At 41.9% G+C, this 24,354-nt stretch overlaps 1 protein-coding gene across 2 annotated transcripts in view; it reads left to right on the top strand.

Annotated features, from left to right (window-relative positions):
* Positions 1-24,354, top strand: part of CUNH1orf21 (chromosome unknown C1orf21 homolog) — a 189,068-nt gene that overhangs the window by 93,115 nt on the left and 71,599 nt on the right. For both annotated transcript variants that reach the window (XM_054587667.1, XM_054587668.1), the window contains exon 3: positions 9,244-9,338. In XM_054587667.1, coding sequence (XP_054443642.1) covers positions 9,244-9,338 — 95 coding nt within the window. The remainder of the gene's footprint in view (positions 1-9,243; positions 9,339-24,354) is intronic.

Here is a 24,354-nt window from a genome sequence, read left to right as displayed (position 1 = left end):
TCTGCCAGCCTGCTGACCTTTCGTCTGCCTTCCTTTTGACTACATCAGGAACCTACCCCTTTCTCGAATCTTCTGCAGAACTTTCTCCTCCACCCCTGCGCCCTTCAGGTTTTCTGCTTTGGGCCTACCTGTTCTCCTCTCAGCAGCTCTGCTCTTTCCAAAGAGTTAAGCCCATCTGGCTGAGGGTGAGGTGCTTGGGGGTGAGAGGAGGGGTTGCTATGATGTTCAAGTACTAATGCTTTTCTCCGTCCTGGTCACTATCTGAGAATCTTTTTCTTCACACAAATCCACTTAAGTCAGAACCCAACTGAAGGAATTAAATCAGATGGACATTACATTAAAATGGACTACACACACACACACACACACACACACACACACACACACGCACGCACCCATCCCCCCCGCCCGCCATTGGCCAAATTGTCCACTGTTTGTGATGACTCTATGGCAGCCACATGAAGCGGGGAAGAGTTTCTGGAACAGTCATATATTTTCCTAATCCTACTGACCATCCTACAAATTCACAACTATTGATCTTGGATGGCAGTGAAGAACTGACTGCAAATGAATCAGCAGAAATTTATTGCCAGTCCTAGAAAAACAACCCACATTTCAGGCCCTCTTGATGGTGGTGGAATGTTATCGATTTTATGTGCAAAGAGGTGCATGTGAGACACTCTATTAGTCTCTTTTCACAGTTGCTGTTACTGCCTTCCAGTTGACTCTGAAAAGACTATCACTGTGTATGTTTATCTTCGATTCTATTTTATAATACCTTTTTTAATGCCCTACCTGAAAAAGTTTATCATAGGGTGACATTCATTCAAGAGAGGGTACCTGTTGTAATAACATGTTGTTGTAATAGTTCTGTAATAGAAATCGGTACACAAAGATAATTTTATCAGAAATTCACTTTCTTACACATGTGTGGGAAGCTCGAACAAGGGCCTGGTCTCAGTCTCACTGCCTGGGTTCCAGGCCTGGCCGCAGGCCCACCCGTTCGGCGGTACAGCTGCACAAGTGAATGCTCTGTGCCTCGGTCTCCTTACCTGTAGAATGGAAACGTTAATAGTTATACTTCACAGAGTTGTTGTATTAAACAGGTTGTTATATGGCAAGCTTTCAGAACTGGATCTGGAACATTAAAGGGCTCTATAAGTGATAACCTCTCTTTCCTCCTTTTCTTCCTCCTCTTCATCTTCTACCTCTTCCTCCTCCTCATTTCAGTGAAAGAAGAGATCCTTGATTTATTGCTTGGTCTTAATGCTAAGACCATACAAGGTTATCGAAGTCATATCAAAGTTACAGTAGTAATAGCAGAGGCCTTAAAATGACTTCATCTTTCAACATAACAAGTTTGTGTAAAGGCCTTGTAGTAATTAACTGTATATTGGAGAAAACCTAGTTTTCTTTTATTAGAGGAGGCGGTGGTCAAACCGCAATGGGAATGAAAGGTTCACAGCACTTACTTGGATGTCATTACCTAACTTAAGGAGCGCAGGGACAGTATCTTCCACGGACCAAAGTCTCCAGAGACCTGACCAGGGAGGGTCTAATACCTTCTCTGATGTTACCCGTGAAAGTTGGATGTCTTTCTACCTTTTATTCATATCTTTGTGATTTGCAAATTTGTCCAAATCCTTTTTGAACTCATTCATACTATAAAGTATCATCTCCCAAAGAAATCTCTCCCCTGGCCCCGGGCCAGCCTGGGTTTGCACCGCCCATTCCCCTCGGCCAGCCAATCAGAGACTCACCTCGGCCGCGGTAGAAAGGAGCTTTGATAGCGGCCCGCAGGAGAACTAAGTCAAAGCAGGGGAGAGGATACGCAACCCGGGGGGCCTTTGTCTTGAAAGATTATTAAGGATATTAAGGTTATTAATGAGTGTGCTTTTATCTTGAATGGTTATTAAGGATAATGGGAACCCCACTAAGAATAGCAGAGAGGACTGAGCTGGTCTCCAGCTTCCCAGGCGTCCCAGCGGATGGCTCTGTGACGGGGAGAGAACCTGTGGTCCAGGACAGTCTGAGCAGGGCTCCTGAGAAACTTGATACACTGCCGTCCGAACAGCCGTGCGTGGCCCGTCCTCCCTGGGCGCGGCTCATCCCCGTCTCCATCCCTGTCCCCAGCCACGCATGCTGTTTCTTGGCTGGGAATTATTACTGTGAGTGAGTGACAGAGAAATTAAACCCCCTCCCCACAGAAAGCCATGGGGTTCGCATGTGCTTTCCCGCAGGAACCCAGGCTGGACTGGGAGCTGGCAGTATGTCTTCCGTCAGAGCTTGTCAGAGATGAATGCTGGGGGCCCGTAATGACTCGGTAATCATCCCACGGTCACTGAATAATGAACCCCAAATGAAGGAAGGGAACGCATTGTCTGGCCTCGGAAATGATTAAATGATGCAAGAATGGGGCCTGCGGGGGTCCAGTCTTAATTATTAAACATGCCTAGTGAGAGACGCTTTATCACCCTCTCGCCCGTTGTTGCAGCCGCCGTCACCGCTCATCTTGTCCTCTTCAGATAGGTGGACAAGGCCCAAGAAAGCTAAGAGGCCAGAGCGCCCTGTGCGCAGTCAACCCATGGGTTCACGCGGAGAGCTCGGCCCCCTGCCTCCAGGGCACGCAGCTGCAGGGCTGAGAAGCCAGGTCCAGAAGAGAAGGTCCCTCTAGAGCCAGCACCCCGTCCACTGTGACTCACCGCTGCCCCTCGGAGGGAGAAGGAGGCAGGATCAGATTCGATGGCATTTCCTTTGCCCCTGGGATACACCACATACCCGCATCTCAACGCCCCCCTGGCCTCCCCCTCCCCAGATCCCCAGCTGAAGGAATACTTGTCAGAGGAGGCAGGAAACAGCGGCGGGCAGATGCCACATCTCCAGCTCCATCCCTGCCACCGCATCGCCAGCTGACTTCAGGATAAAGACTTCACCCTCTCCAGATCCTCTGTGTCTTCCCTCTCTGGCCCCTTCCATGTTTTATTCGTATGTTCTTCCTCGCCTTCCTCAAACATCTAGTCCATCTCAGGTTGTACATTCCGCCTCTGCTGCGCCTTCCTTCAGAGAGAGGCAGAGAGCCTCGGACTAAGGTGGTTGGGGTCTCTGCCCAATTCCAAATGGCTGAGAGTCATCGGCGGGACACGAAGGGATTGGCCCTCGGTGCCATGCCAGCGTCTCTCATCAGTGAAGGTTTCTGAATCTGTGGTGTGAAGCGCCATCACAGCTGTGTAACCTCTCCCCGCACTGAATACAAAGATGGTACTTCTTGACAGACAAAACAGCAGGACTTGCAAAGTCCAAGTGTTTTTCTGGGATTAAGAGGCTAAATTTTGAACCAAGCTACAGATACTATTTTATATTTGTGTCATGCATTATCTGTGGTATTCCCAGTCATATAAATATTATTGTAATTAGTTTTATATTTATTTAGAAACTTGCAGTTTATGCAAAGCCTTCACTAGCGTCAAGCAGATGGTTAAAGGAGCTCTAACTAGTTATGAAAACTTGGTAATGCCACTTAATTCAAGTCTTCAGCTAATGTGTGGGCCTACTTTCTGTGGCTCAGCCATCTTTGAACTCAAGAATGGCCCAAGAATGTTCCATAGCAGGGTCCAAAAATATAAAAATTCCTGAGAAGATTCAGTTCTATCTTAAGCTTGGCACAGTTTACAATTAGTCTAAATCAACTTATATGTGAAGGAGATAACTTGGAGTTTTTGGCACGTTTTAGAAGTGAAAAGTGAGAACTTTGGAAATTTGGAGGCAGAAGATACTTGTAGCCTAAAGATAATCTCTTATCTTTAGAAAGAAAAAGATTTCATAAAGAAAATGAGACTTGCACTAGAATAGTCTTTGAGTCCCCTAAGAGATGGGAAGGAAATTCCAGATAGGAGAATAATATAAATTTTAGTTCAAAGCCTAAAGGTAATTCTGCCAAGAATTTTATTTTGAGGATGTCTGCAGACCAAAGGTGGACTTGAACTGGGCAGTTTCATACCTATTGTATGCAAAAATGCAAAGAATGGTATTGGTATTTTTTTTTTCTTTTTTGGAGAACGCAGCAGGTTAAAAAAAAAAGTCACTGAGACAAAAAGGACTGAAGCACTCAGGAGGGGGACTATTTATTTATCTGTGAACTAAGGTCAGTGCTTGCGCGCACATGCTCACACACTCCCTCTCTCTCTCTTTAAAAAGGCTTTATTAACACCTTCTGTGTGCCAGACACTTTGAGTGAAAAAGCAGGCACGCAGAAAGCAAACGTAAGGGACTGCATCTGATGGGCCCTGAGGGTGAGCCCTGAGAAAGACCAGGGCTTAGTACCCAGCAGAGGTTGAGTGAATGTTTGTTGAATGAATAAATGAAAAGAGGCATGAACAGCTGATAAGGTGGATGGCGTGCTCCAAAGTCAAGTCCACTTTTTCTTAATGCATTCGCCTCGTCTGCCCGTCTGCATTCTCGTGCCAGAGTCCTGCATGTGTGCTTCCAGTAAGAGGCTTTCCTTCCACAGTTGCTTTCTATGGAGCAGCCCCCAGCCTTTCTGCTCGGAAACAGTCATTCTGCCTGTTCTGAACTGGAGCTTCACCTGTTCACTCTGGGCCCTCAAGGGTCAGGCTGTGAGCCAATGACGATAATAATGTGAAGGTATATGGAAATAGAGAGAGAGAGAGAGAGAGAGAGGCATTAAGTGAGACCCGTGGTCTCACCCAAATAATGATCACTTTTTCCCAAACATAAATATTATTTATTATGATTTTAAACTTATTTTCTATTTTCACTAAAGTAATATAGACATATAGTCAAAAGATACTAAAGGCTTATCATAGACAGTAACCCCTTCTCACTTCCTCCTCATTTGTGAACACAGTGAAGTCATAATTTTTGGTTAATTGTTGATATTTACATTATCAATTTTGGATTTTTATACCTTAATGGATTTTATGTACTAAGAATAGTGGTCACTAAAACAGTTACAAATTTACAAAAAAGAAGAGTATTTCCTGCGGAACCAGCAGAGTTTCCTGAAGCAGCAGCTAACATTTATTGAGCATTTACCATGGACTAGGCACCGCTTTCCTGTTACAATTCATGTGACTGGGGGTGAGGACAAGTACTGTAAATATTCCCATTTTACAGATGAAAAAACCAAGACACAGAAAGGATAAGTAACTTGCCCAAGCCCATAATGCAAGGTAATCTAGCGCCAGAGGCTAAATTTTTAGCCACTATGAGTGCTCCTCTGGTGACAAATTTTACCAAGTAAGGAAATAAAGATCCTAGGCCAGAATTTGAAGTTGTACCAGGATTTTGGGATGCAAACTTAGTTAGCTTGGGAGGCAGAATGTTCAACAGGAGAAGCCCAAGAGGAATAAGTTTATTCTATAAAGTAGAATAGTTTGTTGTTTTAATTTGTCTGTTTATTCTTGTACCTCCTTTCCCAAGCCCTCATTTGTTCCTGGGCGTAGAATACTAATTAGTCTACCAGGGAGTCTTCATGCAGATTCTGGCTAAAGAGGCAACCAGGGCATTCTGTGAAGACACTCAGGTGTTGAACCACTTTAATATGAGGACGTTAGCACAGTTTGAAATAGGAACAGTCCTGGAGAAAATGGGCTGTGTTATTATGGACGTATCACTGGGGGAGAAGGCACGGAAAGAGGTGCAAATTCCTTCTTACCTTGGAGAGCGGCGGCTATAGGGTTCTTCTGCTTTCTTCCTTCTTCCCCATCTAATATGTACACTTAGGAAAATAGTTAACTTTTTTTTTTTTATAATCCTGGTGTTCCAGATTCACCCAGAACTTATCTCCATCTGAGTGACTGCTTTTAAAGTCACTTCTGCTGATTATAAAAGTGACCTAGTAGCAGATCTATCTGCAGAGCCTAGGAGACCGAGGATAGGGCCAGGAAGCTGGTCATAATGGAAGAATGGACAGGGTCCAGAAAATGGGGATGATTCCGTGCTCACCTAAAGCCAGTCATGCCAATGGACCCCTTCTAGATCTAAAAATGTTAATATAATATCCATATGTGCACACATATAGGATATACTTTACGTCAAAAGTGAGGTACAGAGATTTGGTGAGAAACAAATTGTTTTCAGCATGATGGAGCCGCCACAAAAAACAATCAGGCCCCTTCTGATGTAATCTGAGGAATGAAATGCTGGAAATAACCCCAAGGCATTACTTTTACCCAGATCTATTGTGGTTTGCACAGCTTGCAACTGTTTACGGAGAGAGGACAGGAGCGGTAGGAATGGGATTACCAGCCAACAGTTTCTGACGTGCATTTGATTAAGCCACCTGACAAGACCAACAGGAAGAAAGGAAAAATTGTGAACAGGTGTGAGAGAGCCGGAGGAAGAGGGTCCTGCTTCCCCGTCCTCTTAATCACATCGGCACAACATTCTGCTGCCAGGACCTTCGGGCTGGGGACAGTGGCCGTGCTAATTGCCTCCAGCGTGGGATCTGCTTAACGGGCCCTGCAGCCCCGCGTTGACCCCCCCTGTGCCTTACACAGAAGGGAAACTGGATCTCTGTAGCAGTGGTTTTACTGTGATACCCCGAAATGCTCATTCATCTGCTCAGGGGCCCGTTGGCAAGCGCTGGTCCTGACGGCTGTGTCGCCATGGAAATAAGTGACACATTTGTGATGAGTTGTCTATTTCCAGATGGGCCTCTTCATTCCTTTGAGAAATTTGACAGAACCTTTTTACGTATTTGCTTTGTACAAATGGTGGCTTATCCAAGGGTCTTGCTGGCCTTTTTGTTTTCTACCAGGATGACTTTTGTGCAGTGTGCTGTGTAAGTAATAATGATAGGTCCGGCTTTGTAGACGTGGCTGTTTGTTTTTCCTTTCTTTGTATCCAATCATAGCGTGCTCCTCTAACACAGCGTTGGCTAGCCAGCCGTGATTGTTAATGACACGCTCAGACCTCTCCTCTTTCTCAATTGCGGATGGTTCTGTCTCCATGTTAAAAGAAAGTCTGTAGTTGGGATAATGCTGCTTTGAAAGTCAGGCAGCCAGCAGCTTTTCCATTTCATTGAAGAAAAATATTAGAAAAATATTAATAGGGTGTCTGCTTCTTTCCATTCAGCTGTGTTCCCTGCAGGGATGAGAAGACTGAAGACTGAGTATTGCTAGGCTGCGCAGCCCTGGGCTGTGGCTCGGAGGAGGGGAGAGGAGGGGGAAGGCGAGGGCGGCTCCTCTCTGGAAGATGATACCTTTTGCTGTGCAGCCAGCCAAGGGGTCATATGGAAGGTTCTCTCAGAAGGTTGCTTAGGTCCTAAAATGTTGTGCTTTTCGCAGTCTCGCATGTGAGTGTTTGGGTCCTATAGACAAAATCATATGAGCCACTGGAATGGTGTGAAAAGATATATTATGTTTGTGTGTGTGTACAAGTTATATTTAAATAACTATAGACTCACCATAAGTGACAAGGTCACAATTTAGATCAGTTAAATGTTAGTAATTATCCCAGCAAACTGTGGTTTATAAATATTAATGTCCCAAACTGAAGTTAAGGGGGTCCATCTTTAAGTATTATTTTTTCTTCATATTTATCTGTGTAATTAAATTGGAGGCAAAATTTGTAAGTCTTCTTTTTTTTATTAACAACTGCTTTTCCAAATTCTGAGTAAATAATCCTTAATTAAACGTGCCGGTTTTGTAAGTTACTTTCATTTTTTTCTCTTCTGAATACCAAATTGGAATGTGAATTTCTTGTGTATTGTAGTTGTGGATCAGAATTCATTGATTCACTTGTCAGTGCATCTAGGACTTGGTATTCCTAACGGGCTCATTACTGAAACCTCACACCAGTCTTTCTAATTTCTTTGGAAAGAAGCAGAAGCAATAACTACCTTGAGTTGTCAGGTGGAAAAAAACAATTGGCTTAGCTGTGAACATGGAGTCTTTATTCAGATATATGCAAATGTATGACTTTCATAGGATGATAATTTGGAGAAACATTTGAACAGCATAATTACTTGGAGAAATGTTACTATAACAAATGTCGTTGGGCGCAGTGTGTTAAGGGATAGTATGAAGAAGCCTGACACTGAAGAAAATGGTATACATAACAAGGCAAGAAATTATATAAGTATATAGTCATTACATCAAATTAATCATAGGCAATAAGAGAATATATTGCAACTGCCCAAACTGATAGACAGTCTCTCTTAGTGATGGACATCTTTCAGGTAACCTATCATAGACAGTATTTCCTGCCATTTGCTAGGCAGTCACCCATTTGTTGGTCCCTCAAATTTTCTAATTCCATACTTTCTGTGATTTTTTTCCCCCGACAAATCAGACTAAAGAGGACTAAGTCATACTTATTTTTGACTTAGTGTGCCCAAGTCATATCCTGTTGACAGGAATCTGATGAAAATATCATCATCGTCATCACCAAACCTCTACCCCGGAAGGGAGCTTTAGCTGCAACTTCTCCTGAGTTGGTCCCATGATGTTTATCAATATTGGGATTTGTTGTACACCCTCCCTGGCTGTCGTGAAGTCTGGGTCTCACCAGGGCCCACCACGCTCGCCAGCCTTGAATGATATCCCCCCAGCCCCCGACCATCACATCCATTGGATATCATGGCTCTTCATATATGTGACTCTACAGACAGATTAAATGGAAATGTGTGTGTGTGTAGAGCATATAAAATAATTGCAGACTGCCCCACTTAATATGGCGATTACAAATAGGAAACATTTATTTCCCCTTCTTTATGTCTATTTGTCGATCAATTAAACTCTTTAGTCTTAAACAGTACTTCATTTTTTTTCTGCCAGAGAGAAATTAATGTACAAATGAACTGCTGAAAATTGCTGCCTCTGGTATTCAAACTCATATTCTCATAAGGAAAATACTGGCTCATAAGAAGAAACATCTTCCTTACGGCCATGATGCGATATGGCCCAGGGTGTGCAGATTCCAAATCATTTTGGACATGGAATATCCTGTTTCCTCTGCCACTGTTTACTCTCTGTGAAAGGACCAGGCAAGGACACTGTCATTAGCTACCAGCTTGGTGCTGAGTTTTCCCCAGTAGACGGAGGAGAGCGCCTCATAAGAAGAGGCTGGTTAAGCTTGGTCCGGACTTTTTCACTGAACCCCATAGAAAGGGCGCAGGGGCAAGGCTCCAACAAATTTACGCTATTGGAATTTTCTCATTGACACTTTCCTACCCTTGTGAAAAAAATTATAAAATTTCTTTTCTTCTTTTTTGGTATGCAGATGAGTATAGGATCAAACCGGTGGAAGAGGTCAAATACATGAAAAATGGGGCAGAAGAAGAGCAGAAAATAGCAGCCAGGAACCAAGAAAACTTGGTAAGAATGGAATTTCTCACATAAAAAATGCATTTTTGTGACACCATTGTCATAAAATCCACACTGCACATTTAAATGGCAACTTACATACTGGGCACAAGATTTCTTGAAAATGCTGTCGCTATTTATAGCTTGCCTGGAAGCCACACCGTTTACTCCTGTATCCTGTTTGTTCCTGAATAAGCCTTTCTTTAATCTTGATAGAGAATGCTCCAGGGGAAACAATAGCAAAATTATTAGTGTTTTAACATGGTTAAATTTAAAGGAAAAAAAGCATGAAGCGGGGTTGAGATTTATGGGGAGAGGACCGTTCTGTTCCGTTCCTTTTCTCCACCTCCTCTAACACTTTTCCAGGTCAGGGTGAATGGCGAAGTTTCAGTATTCTGAACATGTAGTGTGTGGGGGAAGTTGCCTTTCAAAGGAAAATAATGTACTTTTAAGGTAGGTCTCTATCAAAATAGTATTTCACATTTGTGATGTTAAACGTACTGTGGGTTTTGACTTAATGTGAGAATTGTAATGACCTGAAACCAGAGTAAGAACCTTTTTCTTTAATATGAATCAATATACATGTTTCAACTTAATAGTCCATCTCTGTAAAAACATTTAGTGAATTGTCATATTGGCTGATTTCTTACAGGGGGTTATAAATTGTTAAGAATATGCATTTATTCGGTTGTGATGGAGCAAAATGGCTTTTATATTTTATTTTGGGATTAGTTGCTGTTTTTTTCTTGCTTGAATGAATGTATTTTTAAGAAGCTCGCAATGTCATAAAATATTTTCACTTGACTTAAACCCCTTTTTCTGTTACATGCTTTGTTTTTATGATTTCTGCTATAGCAGAGGGAGCTGGCAGAATATTAACAGCGCTCATGAGATTTAAGGTTGTCATTTTCCATGATACGCTAATGAACATAGTGGGCTAATTCTTTTTTCCCTATTTTTTTCCTGAACATCTGATATACAACTCAGAACACTGAAATATCAACAGCTGAGCATTGTAGATCGCTTTCAAGGAGTGAAAATACTTTATAATAAAATTTTACTTCAAAAATGGGATTTGAATTTTAAGGTATCGCTGAAGTCACAGAGATTCATTATGACCTGGGGTATATGTTAACATTAACGCTTAAGTCCAGAAAAAAAGGTAGCTCTGACTAAATAGTGGAAGTTAATCTTATGAGACTTTTTTACGTGACCTTTTTTTACACTGAATAAACAGAAGACCTGAGTAGTTGAAGCATCGGTAGTCATTTTTCTCCTTTATTTTACTGAAAATCAGAGTTTCTCCTTGCTTGATATAATTGTGGCTTGCTTTATGGACCTCATCTTTAACAATATGTCCATCGGACACCAGTGACCGGTCTGGCAGTGGCCCTTTCTTGGATCTAACGACGAGTGGCCATCTTTGCTTCTTGTGCTTGTACTCTGAAACCTAAGGGAAGAAGTGACCTCTGTTTTACAGCTTGCAAGTTTGTATACAACGTGCTCCCAATCACATTTAGGCCAATTCAACCCTTTTCCTCTTCTCTTAGTTTCATACTCTATCACGTCCTTGGCGCTAGGGTATCCTTTCCCAACGCTGCGGGCAGAATCTGTCCTCGGGCTTTTCTCTGCAGACCGGAGATTCAAAGAGAGAGGTTTCTGGTCTGTCTTTACTGTGGATCATCTGTGACAACCCCACACCCTTTACCCTGCCCGCCAACCAGGGTCTGGACCTCCAGCAGGAGTCTTCAAGCGTGTGAAGACCTCCATGGAGGATGGGGAGTAAATGGGTATCACGGACTCTGAGACCCGAGGCTACTTTCCAAAAGCAATGATTTTCCCCCGTCTGGGAGTCCTTCGGCACCTGCTCCGTTCTTTGGGATGCACGGTCAGGCATCGACCACACGTGTTGCTGGAGAAAATGTATGGCCTCCTAAATTTGAAGCTTACATTGGAAGGTGGATGAAATAGATGTAAATTCTTGATTTTAAATCCATTAACAGAATCTGAGAATCAAGAATTTTTTATGTTTAAAGGACACGTATTTAAATAGTTTCACAGTTCCAGAGCGAGATTTTTCAAAATGTACCTAACAGGGGCGGTAACCTAAAGTACTCATTTAGAAATCTCCCACCAGTTAACTAAAGGAAAAAGGAAGACTGACCCTCACATCCTTTAAGCTTTCCTTTTGTTTGATATGATAATGCCTAACTCATTAAGTGCTTATCATGCACGCGGCATTGCACTCACAGTCTTACTGTGCACAGCTCCTGGAATCCTCCCAACAGCGCCACCGTGAGGCTGTGTCTTCCCCCAGCTGATGTGGGGGGAGGTTTAGAGCAGTAACTTGATCCCACAATGAGCACGTGGCAGAGTGGGGATTTGAACCCTCCAGAGCCCACTGTCATGGCATCCTGCCTTGGTTACGTTTGCCGAGCCCCTTAATTTCAACAGCTTGATGACCTGTTTCGTATGAGTACTCAAAGGCACTGTCCTCAAGGAGCTTACAGAAGAGCTGAGAGAGCAGTTCAACAGATATTTTATTGATTGCCTCTATGTACAAGGCTCTGTACTAGGCTGCAGAAAAATAGGAAACCAGGGGCGTTCGCCCCCTAGCAGTTGTGTTGCAGTGGACAAGATAAGCACCAAATGAGCAGAACTAGAACGGGGAGAGGGATTCCAACCCAGAAGGCAACACAAAGTGCTGCTGATATCAGGGGGGGAGAGCTCTGTCTGCCGAGGCATCAGACCCCACTTCATGAAAGCGCTGGCATTTCCGATGGGCCCGGAAGGGCAGAATGAGAATGAGTGCCCCGGGCCGACGTGGTAGGGCTGAAAAGTGGAAAATGGATTTAATAAAAAGCACATGCTCCTGTATGATCGGGGAATAGGAAGGAAGAAGAGAAAGTGTCAGTAAGCTAGCAGTGGGAAAGTAGAATCAAAACGCAGATGAGGTGATATATGGAGAGCCTCAGTGTCCAGCTGAGAGGTCGGAAATCAGTTCTGTGGTTTTAAGGGAGCCGTTGAAGGTTTTCAGCAAGAGCTTGGCATGATGAGATTATGACTGGGAGAGATTATATGGCTGTAGGTGGTGTGTATGGATTGATGTGGGGTGCACAAGTGGGGGATAATCCATAATAGTTTCTGCAAGAAACAATGAGCCCAGTCCCGGGCCTGGCACAAAGAACTCCCCTTTCTTATTACAAAATCATAAGCACACAATTCCGTAACATAACAATGTCACACTCAAGCACACCATCTGACATTTTAAGTGAAATGTTCGCATTAAAACTATAAATTGTTACACCCATCTTGTTACCCTACCAGCTACACTCAAGCAGGCGTTACTTCTGCTAGGATCTGTAGTAAAGATTTGGGCTGGGTTGTAATAGAAGCAATGATGTTTGACAGCTCATTATAGATATGAACAAAAACCAGGAGAATCAGGATATAATGGTATTACCGAGATGATGACCCCCTGGCCAGGCGACTGGTGGTAGTCAGAATAAATAGTAACCTCAGTGCGGTGGTAAAATCACTGGGAAGACTGTGTCTGTTGAAAATACATGGTGTTTCCTCCTTCCGTCATTCCTTCGTTATTCATTATTCACTCTTGCTTGCCCTTAAAAAGATCACAGTGTACTCCACAAAAGAGAGGTAAGCCATCGATCACACGACAGCGTTACAGAGGCACTAGCAGACCACCTGGACTGCTGGGGTCCTAGGCTCTGTGCCATGGAGGACACAGAGGCATATCAGACACAAACCCCACCCTAGGCAGCTCACTCTGGTAGCAATTAGAAGGCATGTGACCTAAGTGATCACAATTCAAGGAACATTGTGGATGTAGCGATTGGTTTTGAGCAAACAAAGCTTTAGGAACTTAAAGAAGGTCTGCGCAGAGAAGCCTAGTAAAGGGCAGAAATGAGGGTGTGGAGCTCAGGAGCATTGCCTGGGCTGTGTTAGTGTTCAGTATCTGTTTGCTTGAACTGAGGGAGGACTGAATGAATGAGAGTAGTTGGACCTCTCGGTCCATCTAGTAGTTTGCATCTGGTAGTTTGCTCAGTAGTAGTTTCGTTGACATTCAGTATTATACTAGTAACATGGTGATTCTACATTTCTATACCTTACAAAGTGACCTCCACAATAAGCCTAGTATCCCTCTATCACCGTACATAGTGATTACAATGTTTTTGGCTATATTCCTTATCCCCATGACTTATTTTATAACTGGAATTTTTAGATCCCCCGTCACTTAGACCCTCTGACTGCGGTGTGTGTGGATGGAGGAAATCCATGCTGGTTTTCTGAGGCTGATGATGAATCATTTAGATGTCAGTCATTTATATACTCTCAATACAGAGCTGTGCATTTATCCCAGCTCTCATGATTGCTGGACAGCCTATATTCCACTTTACTTCTCTGTAAAGGACTTTAATTCTTTTTCACAGAAGGCGGTATGAGTGGGAGATGATATATAGATATACAGCGATATGGGTCCTGGTTTCATTGTTTCCAGGTTTATAATTTTGGTCAAGTATATAAAGCTGCTGAACTTCAAGCTCTTCGTTTGGAACCTGAGAATAACAAAGATGACTGAAGTGTTAGGAAAACAACATAGGGTGTGTTTAGAATCTTAGCAAAGGGAAGCTTGCCTAAACAGGATGTGGAAAGCCGAAGCTATGGAGGGAGAAAAGTGGTTTATTTCATTAGATGGAAATGGAGTACTTCTACAGAACAATAAATCACACACACACACACACACACACACACACACACACGTAGTTATTAGATAGGTAACAGCCTGGGAGAAAATATTTATGACTTACTAAATGGCAAAGGATTAATATCTGGGATTTATAAAGAACATTTGTAAATAATTAAGAAAAAGATACTCCATTAGAAAAGTAGGTAAATGAAATGAACAGATAGTTCACAGTAGAGAATATAGAGGATATTGGGCAACAAGCATATGAAAAGATGCTCCATATCCTTAGTCCACTGGACGCTCTCCTACCCAACTTTTTGCATTAGAAGATTGACAGATTTCTCTCCAAAAGGTGCCGACTGCAGCCGAAGGCATGCTCACCTGGGTGGCGGGTGGGCTACTCTCTAGAACACCTCTGTGCCTTTGCTGCATCAGTTAATTGCATGTTTTCCAAGAGCCAGTGTGATGGTTCCCGAACCTGTTTATACTGGTTGAATGTCATTGCAATTATGTGATTTAGTTAAGTAATATGTACACCAGTGAAACACAAGTGTGGAAAGAGAGCTGTTTCAGTGAAAGTTAAATTAAATGCTTTAGGAAGCCTTGACGAAGGCACAGGACTGAGAGCTTGCTGTTCAAGTACATTTTGCACTCAGATTATTTCACGGGGTCTTTAGAGTCACCTAAGAAACGAAAGCAGGGAATCTTAGATGTGCATTGTAAGGCTGTGGTTAGTGCAGGGAGTCTACGGAGCTCCAGTCAGCGGCCCCTCCCTTAAGGGAACATTGTTCCTATGTCAAAAGCAGGGAGGAGAAATGCACATCAGTGTTTTTAAAGTAAAATAATAATAAACATTTTTATGTTGCCCTGCATTCACTGACTTTACTGTTTAATTACCAGTCTGGATGGCATTGCCCAATACATATTTTATTGTAGTCAGGAAAATGCAAATTAAAACACGATCCCTTAGACTGGCAAAAAAATTTCAAGTTTGAGAATATCACACTTGGACACAGTTGTAGGAAAATATGTATTCACATGCTGGTAAGAAGCATCTTGGAGGACGAATTAGCAGAATCTGTTAAAAGTTAAACACACACACCCGTGACTCAGCACTTGCACATCTTGGTATTCACCTAGCAGCTGTCTGTGTGCACGAGGAAGCCTGCACAAGACTCCTCTCTGCAGTACTGTTTCTAGGAGTGAAAAATTGTAAGTAACCTTCTGCTTGTCAGTAGCAGAATGGAATAGCTGTAGTATAGCAGAGAGCAGTTACATGGAATGACTTAGAGCTTTATGAACTGTCATGGAAAAATGCAAGTTGGAGACTGAGTATGTATAGTAGGATGCCATTGAAGGTTTTTTAATAAAACAGAACAAGTCTATGTACAGATTCATACAAAAACCTAAGCGGATGTGTCCAAAACTACTAACAGCGGGTACCTGAGTTAATCGGGCAGGTAAGCATGGCAAGGCTCCGTTTCCGCCTCTGCAAAACAGGGATAATAATCGAACCCACTTCCGCAGGCAGTTGTGAGAATTAAATAAGATGTGCCTGCAAACTGAGCACAGTTTCTGGCACAGTCACCGTGTCCCTCTCGTTATCGGAGTGCACCTTGAGAACTAAAATACAGGTAAATGAGCATTATAAGTGTATTACACCAAGATATATACATTCCCATAAAGATATCCTCATGATTAGGACCCCTCTAAGTCTATTCAAACCCCTTTTTTAAACAAATACAGCCATATTTACCCTCTTAGTGACTCTCTAGAGCAGCTAACATATTAGCAAACTGACTTTCCATATAAAGGTTGCTCCTTGTGATCTTAGCAATGACTGTTTATCTTTGAGTGTTCCTCCTCAAATAGAAGGTCATGTAATTATTTTTGGAAACCAAATAAGACAAAAGACCATGACTTTTAATTGTCCCAATTTCCCAAGTCATTTAAACATTTCTAATGCTACTGAGAATAAGGTAACAAACAAACAAACAAACAAAATAAAACCCCTGATATGACAGGATCCAGCTTTGTGAAGCACCCCTTCCCTCTCCGCCTTCCTTCCAGGTGCCTGTTGGACTCGAGCTCAGGCTGGGGCTGGAATGGGCTGGCGAGGGAGGTCTGGGCTTGAGGGAGATAATTTCTGGCTGGGGAAACCTAGAGGACCGAGGGTTCCCAAACCAAATTGAAGGTAACGAGTGGTCCTGAGAGTGTCGAATTCAGACAAGCGAGGTCTCTTCCTAGAGCACAAGACTTATTCCCCCAAGTCCCCTACTTGCAACTCAATGATCTCATCCCCATTCCCTGGCCTCTCATGCGCATGATGTTGACATCAGCCTTGGGTCCTTCCAGAAGGTTAGAGGAATGGCATCAGTATCCCAGATGCGATCTACCTGAGCCTTTTAGTTTCTTAAGGGAAGAACAGCTCAGGCGAGCAGAGGTTTGGGTGTTATCGTTCTCTTTTATTCTGTTTGTTGCAGCTCCAAAGGCTTGGGAGGGAGGATGCTACTTCTTCATCGATCTTGGAGACGGCCTCTGTCCAGCCAGCATTTTCATGTTACTTGAGCCAGGCACATCCAAGGTCTTACGGATTCTTCTGGCACTGTGCTAATTGGCTGAGAGTAGAACAGGAGTAGGGTTTAATTCTCTGAGGATGAGGGATTGTTGAATCAGCCTTCTACATTTCAAGCATGGAACAGAAGCAAAGTTCCTGATTCAGGGATGGAATGTTATGAGGATGAAAACATGCCCACAAAAGTGCTTTGTAAACATAAAGCCCAACACAAATTATAGTGATTATTGTTGTCACTAAAGGGCACCTGGGTTTGTTTCTGAGATTAGTTGCTATTTCATGGTGGAGACAAAGTTAAGGTACCGCATTTTTCTGGTTTTAAGTCAGAGTTAACACCTAGTCCCCTTGAACAAAGACATAGCAGCTTCATTCTCCAAGAAAGAAAGAGCAATATTAAGGTGTATATTCAACACCTCTGGCCGGGTAGCTCAGTTGATTGGAGCATCATCCCGTACACCAAAAGGCTGCATGTTCAATTTGTGGTCAGGGCACATACCTAGGTTGCAGGTTCGATCCCCAGTTGGGGGCACGTATGGGAGGCAACCAATCAGTGTTTCTCTCTCCACATCTGTGTTTCTCCCTCGCTCTCCCTTCCTCTCTAAATAAAAACATAGGAAAAAAAATAAAGTGTACACTGAACAGATACAGAAATCAATGAACTGAAGATGGTTTTTGGAGCAACTATGTAATTATCCAAAAAGCTAGGCATAGCAGAACATGACTGACATCGTATTTGAAATGGCTTTTCCTCTCTTTTCCGTACTAGTCCACTGAACCGACCGTATGTGGATGAACACACCCTTGGGGTCCTGGCACAACATCCCTCTTGAGTAAATCCCCATTTCTGTGTACTCAGTTCGCACTGCCAGCGAGGCATTGTCTGGGCACTGAAGGATGGAAGGGTTGACAGAGCACAGCTGTAACTCTCAGAAACTCAAGGGGAGGCAGAGGCGTCCACCGTAACCCTCTGACAGTGGCCCTGATGCAGGCTTGTGGGAGAACAAGGACGGAATGGCGGGCCTGCACAGGGAGAACTGGGGAGAGTCTCAGAGAGACTCATGAGACTGGCATTGCAGCAGGGCCTCGAACGAAAGAAAGTTTTCATTGGCAGGCGAGGTCTGGAAAGGAATTTCAGGCAAAAAGAATTCTGTGGACCAAGCATGGGGATTGTGGCGTGAATGATGAGTAGACTGATGAGGCTGAGGGAGCGCATTGTGTCTGTCTGGTTAGTTGGTGTGTTTTAGCTGTGTGTGTGTGTGTGTGGTTTTTTTTTTTTAAGTGAGCACATTAATTTCCGGTTTATAGATAGCCACATTCTTTAACCAGTTTGCAGTGTTCGTAAGTACAGAATAATGAGAACAGACCTCTGCTCGTCTAATTTAAAGATCGAGGGTGTTGATAGTGACTTCCCTTTTCCCAGCATTGTTGCAAAATGCGATGGCTTTTCAACATGCTTTCCTTGGATGCAAGGTGCTGTCTAGAAGTTGTCCATAGTTACTCCTGCCCTTCAGCTTCTCATTTGCCCTCTGAAACTTTCCCTGTTTAACTGTAGGAAGTACAGCAAACATGAACAATATCTTGGATTTAGACTTTGGGCCTCTTCACCAAGAGTAAACCATGATATTTAAATAGAAAGTGGAAAGAAGACCTTCTTGAAAGCTTGATTGGATTTGCTCCACTTGGTCACTTTAGAGATTCGATTTATTTATCTGAAACATTTGCATTTTTTACTGAAGGGGCTCAGTGACAACAGCAGAGTGAGGGGAAATGAGTGACAACCCAGAGGACCCTCCAAGACTACACTGTCATTACCAGACTACCTAGAACACTAACACAGCGGTGTGACTTTTCTGCGGGGTTGTTCGTATTTCTCTCTTACCTCTTCCGTGACGCTAAAAATAAAACTAAAGCATCTACGTTTCACTCATCAGTTGGCAAACTCAGTGAGGTAGCTTCACCCGAAATTAATAATGTATGTCCTGGAGGTGCGAGTATCTAAAGAAACCTTAATGTTTCCAAGAGTCCAAGCTGTCAGATGTCTCTTCTCGTGGACTTTATTTGTGAGCAAATAATACCCGGTATTAGCAGAGATAAAGATTCACCAGCCCTATTTGTTTTGAAAAGATTCTTGGTAATACTGACAGCAGATTCTATACCTGTCATTCAGAAAAGGGAAAAATAAATAACCAGGCATACAAAATTCATACATCTTCTTTAGAGGCAGGAGGGTGCATTGTTCAGCTTGTCAACGTCATAATGGATATATGAAGATGCCATTGTCAGTGCCTGCTTCATTCATAATCAGTCTAATTTAATTTATTTACTGGGTGCTGCATATGAGGATAGATGCCAAATTTCCTCCTCCTTTGAAAATTAAAGCAATTGGTAATGACAATGAGATTTTCCAAAACTTAATGAGCCGGCTCCATTGTTTTGTCCTCTCAGCGGGTGATGGCATGGTACAGATTTCCATTCGCTGGCTGACTTCTGCTCACAACTAGATCATCTGAGAGCTTGCTTAGTCAGAGGAACCCCTTTTTTAAAAAAATATTTTATGGGTTTACACAGTTGAGGGCACTTAGACCAGAAACAAGACAGGAAACTGGAGATTGGACCTAGAAGGTGAGGTCTAGGGAGGTCTCAGAAACGAAGCAGAAGGCTCACCGTTGGAAGGGTTGCTGACGTGAACCTGAGTCTCCCAGATACTGACTAGGGTTCCTTCACTTCCCCCGAGTCTGAGGCGCGCAGCGCCTGAAAGGAGCGTCGGGGACACCAGGTGTAGGGCCAGAACACAAAATCTCATTCTAGTGACACAGTCCGTGCGATGTCTTAATACTCACAAGGTGTGAGTTCCTGTCAGCGAGTCTGCTGGCCAGGAGCTCGTGGGCCAGTGAGACAAGACAGACAAGCCGTAGCTGTTGGCTTTGGTTTATTCTTGTTATTCTCTCTTTACCTGTACTTTTACATTAAATTAACTTTTCCCTGATTATAAATGTGCTCCTTGCTTGAATTACCTTAAAGTATCCCCCAGAAATAGAGAAGTGAGTAAAAAAATAAAATTAGTCATAAATCCCATAACAATTGTTTGTTTTTATTCCTAATATACATAGGAATGTATTTTTTTTTTCTGGAAAAAAACATGGACCTGATGTTCTTACAGAGCTAAGCGGAGTCTCATCCTATGTCTAGCAGTCATGCTCCTGGGATATTTTCCCAAGCCATTTGAAAAACTAAGATCACATAAAACCTTCACATGAATGTTGATAGTAGCTTTATTTATAGTCACCAAGAAACTGGAGGGAACCAAGATGTCCTTCCGTGGGTGAATGAACAAACTGTGGTCCAGCCATACAATAGGATATTATTCAGTGATTAAAAAAAAAAAAGAGCTTCCAAACCATGAAAAACATGGTTGAATCTTAAATGCATACTGCCAAGTGAAAGACTTTAGTCTGGAAGGAGGTAACATGGTATGATTCTACTTATATGACACTGAAGAAAGCAAAACCACAGAAATGGTAAATAGATAATGATTTTCAGGGATTTGTAGAAAAAGGAAGGCTGAATAGGTGAAACACAGGATTCTTCTTAGGGTAGTGAAACTATTCTGTATGATACTCTAATGGTAGATTATGACTCTATGCATTTGTCAAAACTCATAGAATGCTGACAAATTGAAAATAACATTTAGTAGGTCAGGGGATCCCAGGATAGAATGGAGACTGACAAAAAACCCAACAGATTACAAATATATGAAATAACCTCAGTGGGGGGTCGGGCGGGGGGGGGGGATCTGCTGACCACAGCAACTGTGGAAATGAATGGAGACCATAAGACTAAGAGTAAAAGCAACCATACATGTGCACTATAATCTTTTTTTTCTTTTTTTCTTTTTTTACTATGGAGCTAAGAGTTAACCGTTTTGAAAAGAATAGAATTAAATAGTGGATGCTGGGTGGTGAAGCCAGATTCTCACTGTTGGAGTGAGAGATTATAGACACACAAGGGGAGGTGCCTAGAAACACCTTGTGGCCATGGATCAGAGTTGGAGACATCAAGTGTGAATGATGTTCAGCCTCCTAGAGAAACAGATGGGTATATGTAGAAACACTGATAGATATATATAATCACATGTAAACATACATACGTATGTATTGGGCATGCATCTATTCATATAGCTACATGCATTACATGCATAGATACATGTATTTATATATGTATGTGTAGTTATGTGTATATATACACACAAACACATATTTTCTTGTTCTGTTAGCTGAGGGAACCCAGCAGCAATGTCACCAAGTAGCAACAAGCATACTGAGTGCCCAGATCTTGTTTCTAAAAATAAAAAATGAACCAGAACTGCTTGCATAAATGACTGACTATAAGGCTGAGGAATTTATAAGATGATCTTGGAGCATATGCAGTGCTAGAAAATTAGGAAGTGCTCACACACACACAGACAACGATGAGATATGTCAAAGGGACACAGGAGCCAACTGAAAGAGCTCCCAGCGGCCAAAGCTGAAACAATTTGATCAAGAAAATTAATATTATAGCTTTGGATTGTACTATCAATCTAGTATAGTACACAGTGCGTTTACTTTATACAAAGTATAACATAAATATCCATGAGTCCGTACTGATATAAATAAATGGTAGAATAAATAAATGGAGAAGAGTTGATAAATCTCTACTGCAGAATTTCACAGCATTTATGCATTTGCCCTCAGGGAGGCAGAGCCTAACTTCCCACCTCTTAAAGTGTGCACAGTGGCTTCCTTAGGAAAGCACATTATGGATGTGAGGAAAAACAATAACATTACAATGGAGAAACATGACAAACACTACCCCAGCACGGTGATGAAAATTAATATCAACAATGATAAGTTATATTGATAACATACCCCCTTGAGGTGAAGTGATGAGAATGGCATTTTATCTCTGTGGTCTTCGTCCTCAAAACCCAGAAGCTCAGTCTAATCATGAGAAAACAACCAGACAGATCCCAATTGAGGGGCAAGGTACAAGATACTGTGCAAGTACGCCTGAACACTATCGCGGTCATCAACAACGAGGAAGCGCTGAGAAACCATCACAGCCAAGAGGAGCCTCAAGAGGCATGGCCACTGAATGTCCTGGGGGACCCAGAACAGAAGAAGGACACTAGGAAAAATCCAAGGAAACAGGAATATCAGAACAATGTTGGTTCATTAACTGGGACAAACATAGCATCCTCAAGTAAAAGGCTAATAGAGGAAACTTGAAGGGTAGGTGTAGGATATCAGGGAACTTGTCTATTTATAGACAATGAAAAACTATTTATAATTATAAAATGTATTTAAGTACAAAAAATGGACCTGTACCATATGTATATAATATGAATATACCATTTGACTCTACTATCATTTAATATTTTAGTGAAAAATTTTCCGTAACACTTTTTATCTCCCATCATTCCCTTAGGATAAATGCCAATACATGGGATTATTGAGACGAACATATACTCACTTACCCTCTCTCCAAAAAAAGAAGCCTTAGGCTGACTTGCCTTTCTACCACCAAAGTATGAGATTCCATTCCTCTTCTTCACCATATGGGGAATTTCGCAATTTTTAGTTCTTGGTACCTGTATGTTTTTGTTCTGATTTGCATTTCTCTGATTACCAATGAGTTTTCACCTTTTAAAATGCATTTGTAACTTAAAATGTAAGGTCCACCAGGATGATATCCTTGTCTGTTTTATTTGGGACCCAACGTAAGCCAGGTACTAATAAATATTGAATGAATAAGTGAATAAATTGTATTTCTTTTGTTTCCATTTTGCTGGGATCTGAGGTTTTCCTGTTACTGGAATTTAGAAAAGAAAGCAAAAAAAAAAAAAAAAAGAATTGGTCAGTTCTGTTCTTACACATAAATATCTTTATAAGGAATTCCTAAGTAATGGCCTCCCTGGACCTTATTCAGATAAGTTGACCTTTCCTTTCTGATATTGCCTTTGAATCTGACCCAAGATGTTGCCCCACGAGAACATTGCACAAGATGGAAGGAACGGTGACATTCAGTGAATCATTACATTAGCTGAAGTTACCCCACACTGCAAATTCTCCTAATATCAGTCACCCACCCGTTCGTTGGTAGAGCCAATCAATTAGGATACAGAAGTGAGATCGCAGTAATGTTTAAACATTGGAAATACTCAGTAGTTCTTTTCAACAGTGTTGAATTAAATGTATCAATTCAGTTGGACAATGTCACTTCACTGGCTGCTGGAAGATTTGGGTCATTCAACGGATGTCAGACTCCTGAAGAAGAGCATCCCTCAGTATTGGGGACCAAGAATGTCAGAGCTTACAAGGTTCCTGCTTTAACCTCAGGGCAGCTTAGAATCTTGTAAATGATGCAGTCATTGAACTAACACTATGGGTATTGTTATTTGGCAAAAGTACTCTTAAAAGTTACTGCTTAAAGTATCCATCAGCTTGGGGAATACATTCAGATTACCTACTAACTGTAACAATATTTTTGGAGTTGAAGCAATGGTGAGTTTTCTTTTACTACTTAAATAAAGACTGTTTTGCTTCTCCATTTTTGCAAATAGTGATGTTTTGCTTTGTTTTAAGACGAAGATAAACATACTGCAGGGAGAAATGGGAAGAAATAGCTTTTATTTTCAATGTAACATTAGTATTAAAACCTTCTCTGTCTTATTTTTACATAAATTTTGATTGTAATTATTTTCATATCATTGGCTTCCATAGAAAATTAACTTCCATGTGTAGCATCTTAATTTGTCTCATAAAATTTACACAATATACACTTCCTATATATTTCAATTTGATTGGATCACAAGCTTCTAGTTTTATCTGTCTGAATTTTATCTTTTTGTTTCACAACATTTTTCTTTTCTATCATTTGGCTTTTGAGCGTGTTATTTTATTGTAAACCAAGAAATCATATTAGCATTAGGAAATATTGGCTTAGGGTTCTGATTGTATAAGCGGAAGCAATATCAGTGTTGTGAGATCCACAGGAATTTTGTGACCAGACCATGCATTGCATCTGAAGACTAAACTCCCAAAAGAGTGTGGGGGGGTTATCTCTGGGGAGCAGCGTTATGGGACGTTCTCCTTTTTAAAAAAAAAAATTCTGCATTTAAAATGTTTTCCTCCTTAGTGAACATTTATTCCTTTTAAAACTCAGGAAAAGGAAATCACGCCAAAGGCATTTAAAACATAAGGATTAATGACAGCATGGAACAGCAGCATTTATTCTATTTCAAATGTTAGTTCCTTTTTGTTCCTTGCAATGGGCATCTTCATGAGGCCGTTCAGCCAAGCTCCGTCTCAGCTGAGAACCAGTGGAAACTTCATTCTGTTTTCAGGGGCGTGGTAAGCGATGAATGAAGCTGTGTATCACTTTTCAGGATTTTATAAACTCGGAACGTAAATACATTCACATGTGGACAATTGCTTTGGCTTTTTAGTTATTCAAAAAGATACAACGTCAGTACTGTTATGAATCTGTTCCTGTTATTTAGCAAAATGGCACTAATTTTTAAATTTTATTTTTAGAGTTAATGACAGGAAAGTTGAGTTAACCAAATTGCCCAGAGAATGGAGACTATGCTGATGAAGCACCACGATCCCTTTATTCTTACCTGGTTCTTGCAAGTTTTCTGAGATATATTTGCCCCCTCTTTGTTAGTAAGTGCAGAATTTTGAAAATTAGTAGGTTTTTCTCTT

Source organism: Pteronotus mesoamericanus, unplaced genomic scaffold (assembly GCF_021234165.1).
Source record: "Pteronotus mesoamericanus isolate MK-2021 breed Mesoamerican mustached bat unplaced genomic scaffold, CSHL_Meso_final scaffold_1186, whole genome shotgun sequence".
Taxonomy (NCBI): domain Eukaryota; kingdom Metazoa; phylum Chordata; class Mammalia; order Chiroptera; family Mormoopidae; genus Pteronotus; species Pteronotus mesoamericanus.
The sequence above is the reverse complement of the archived record's forward strand: the minus strand, read 5'-3'. Positions and strand labels throughout refer to the sequence as shown.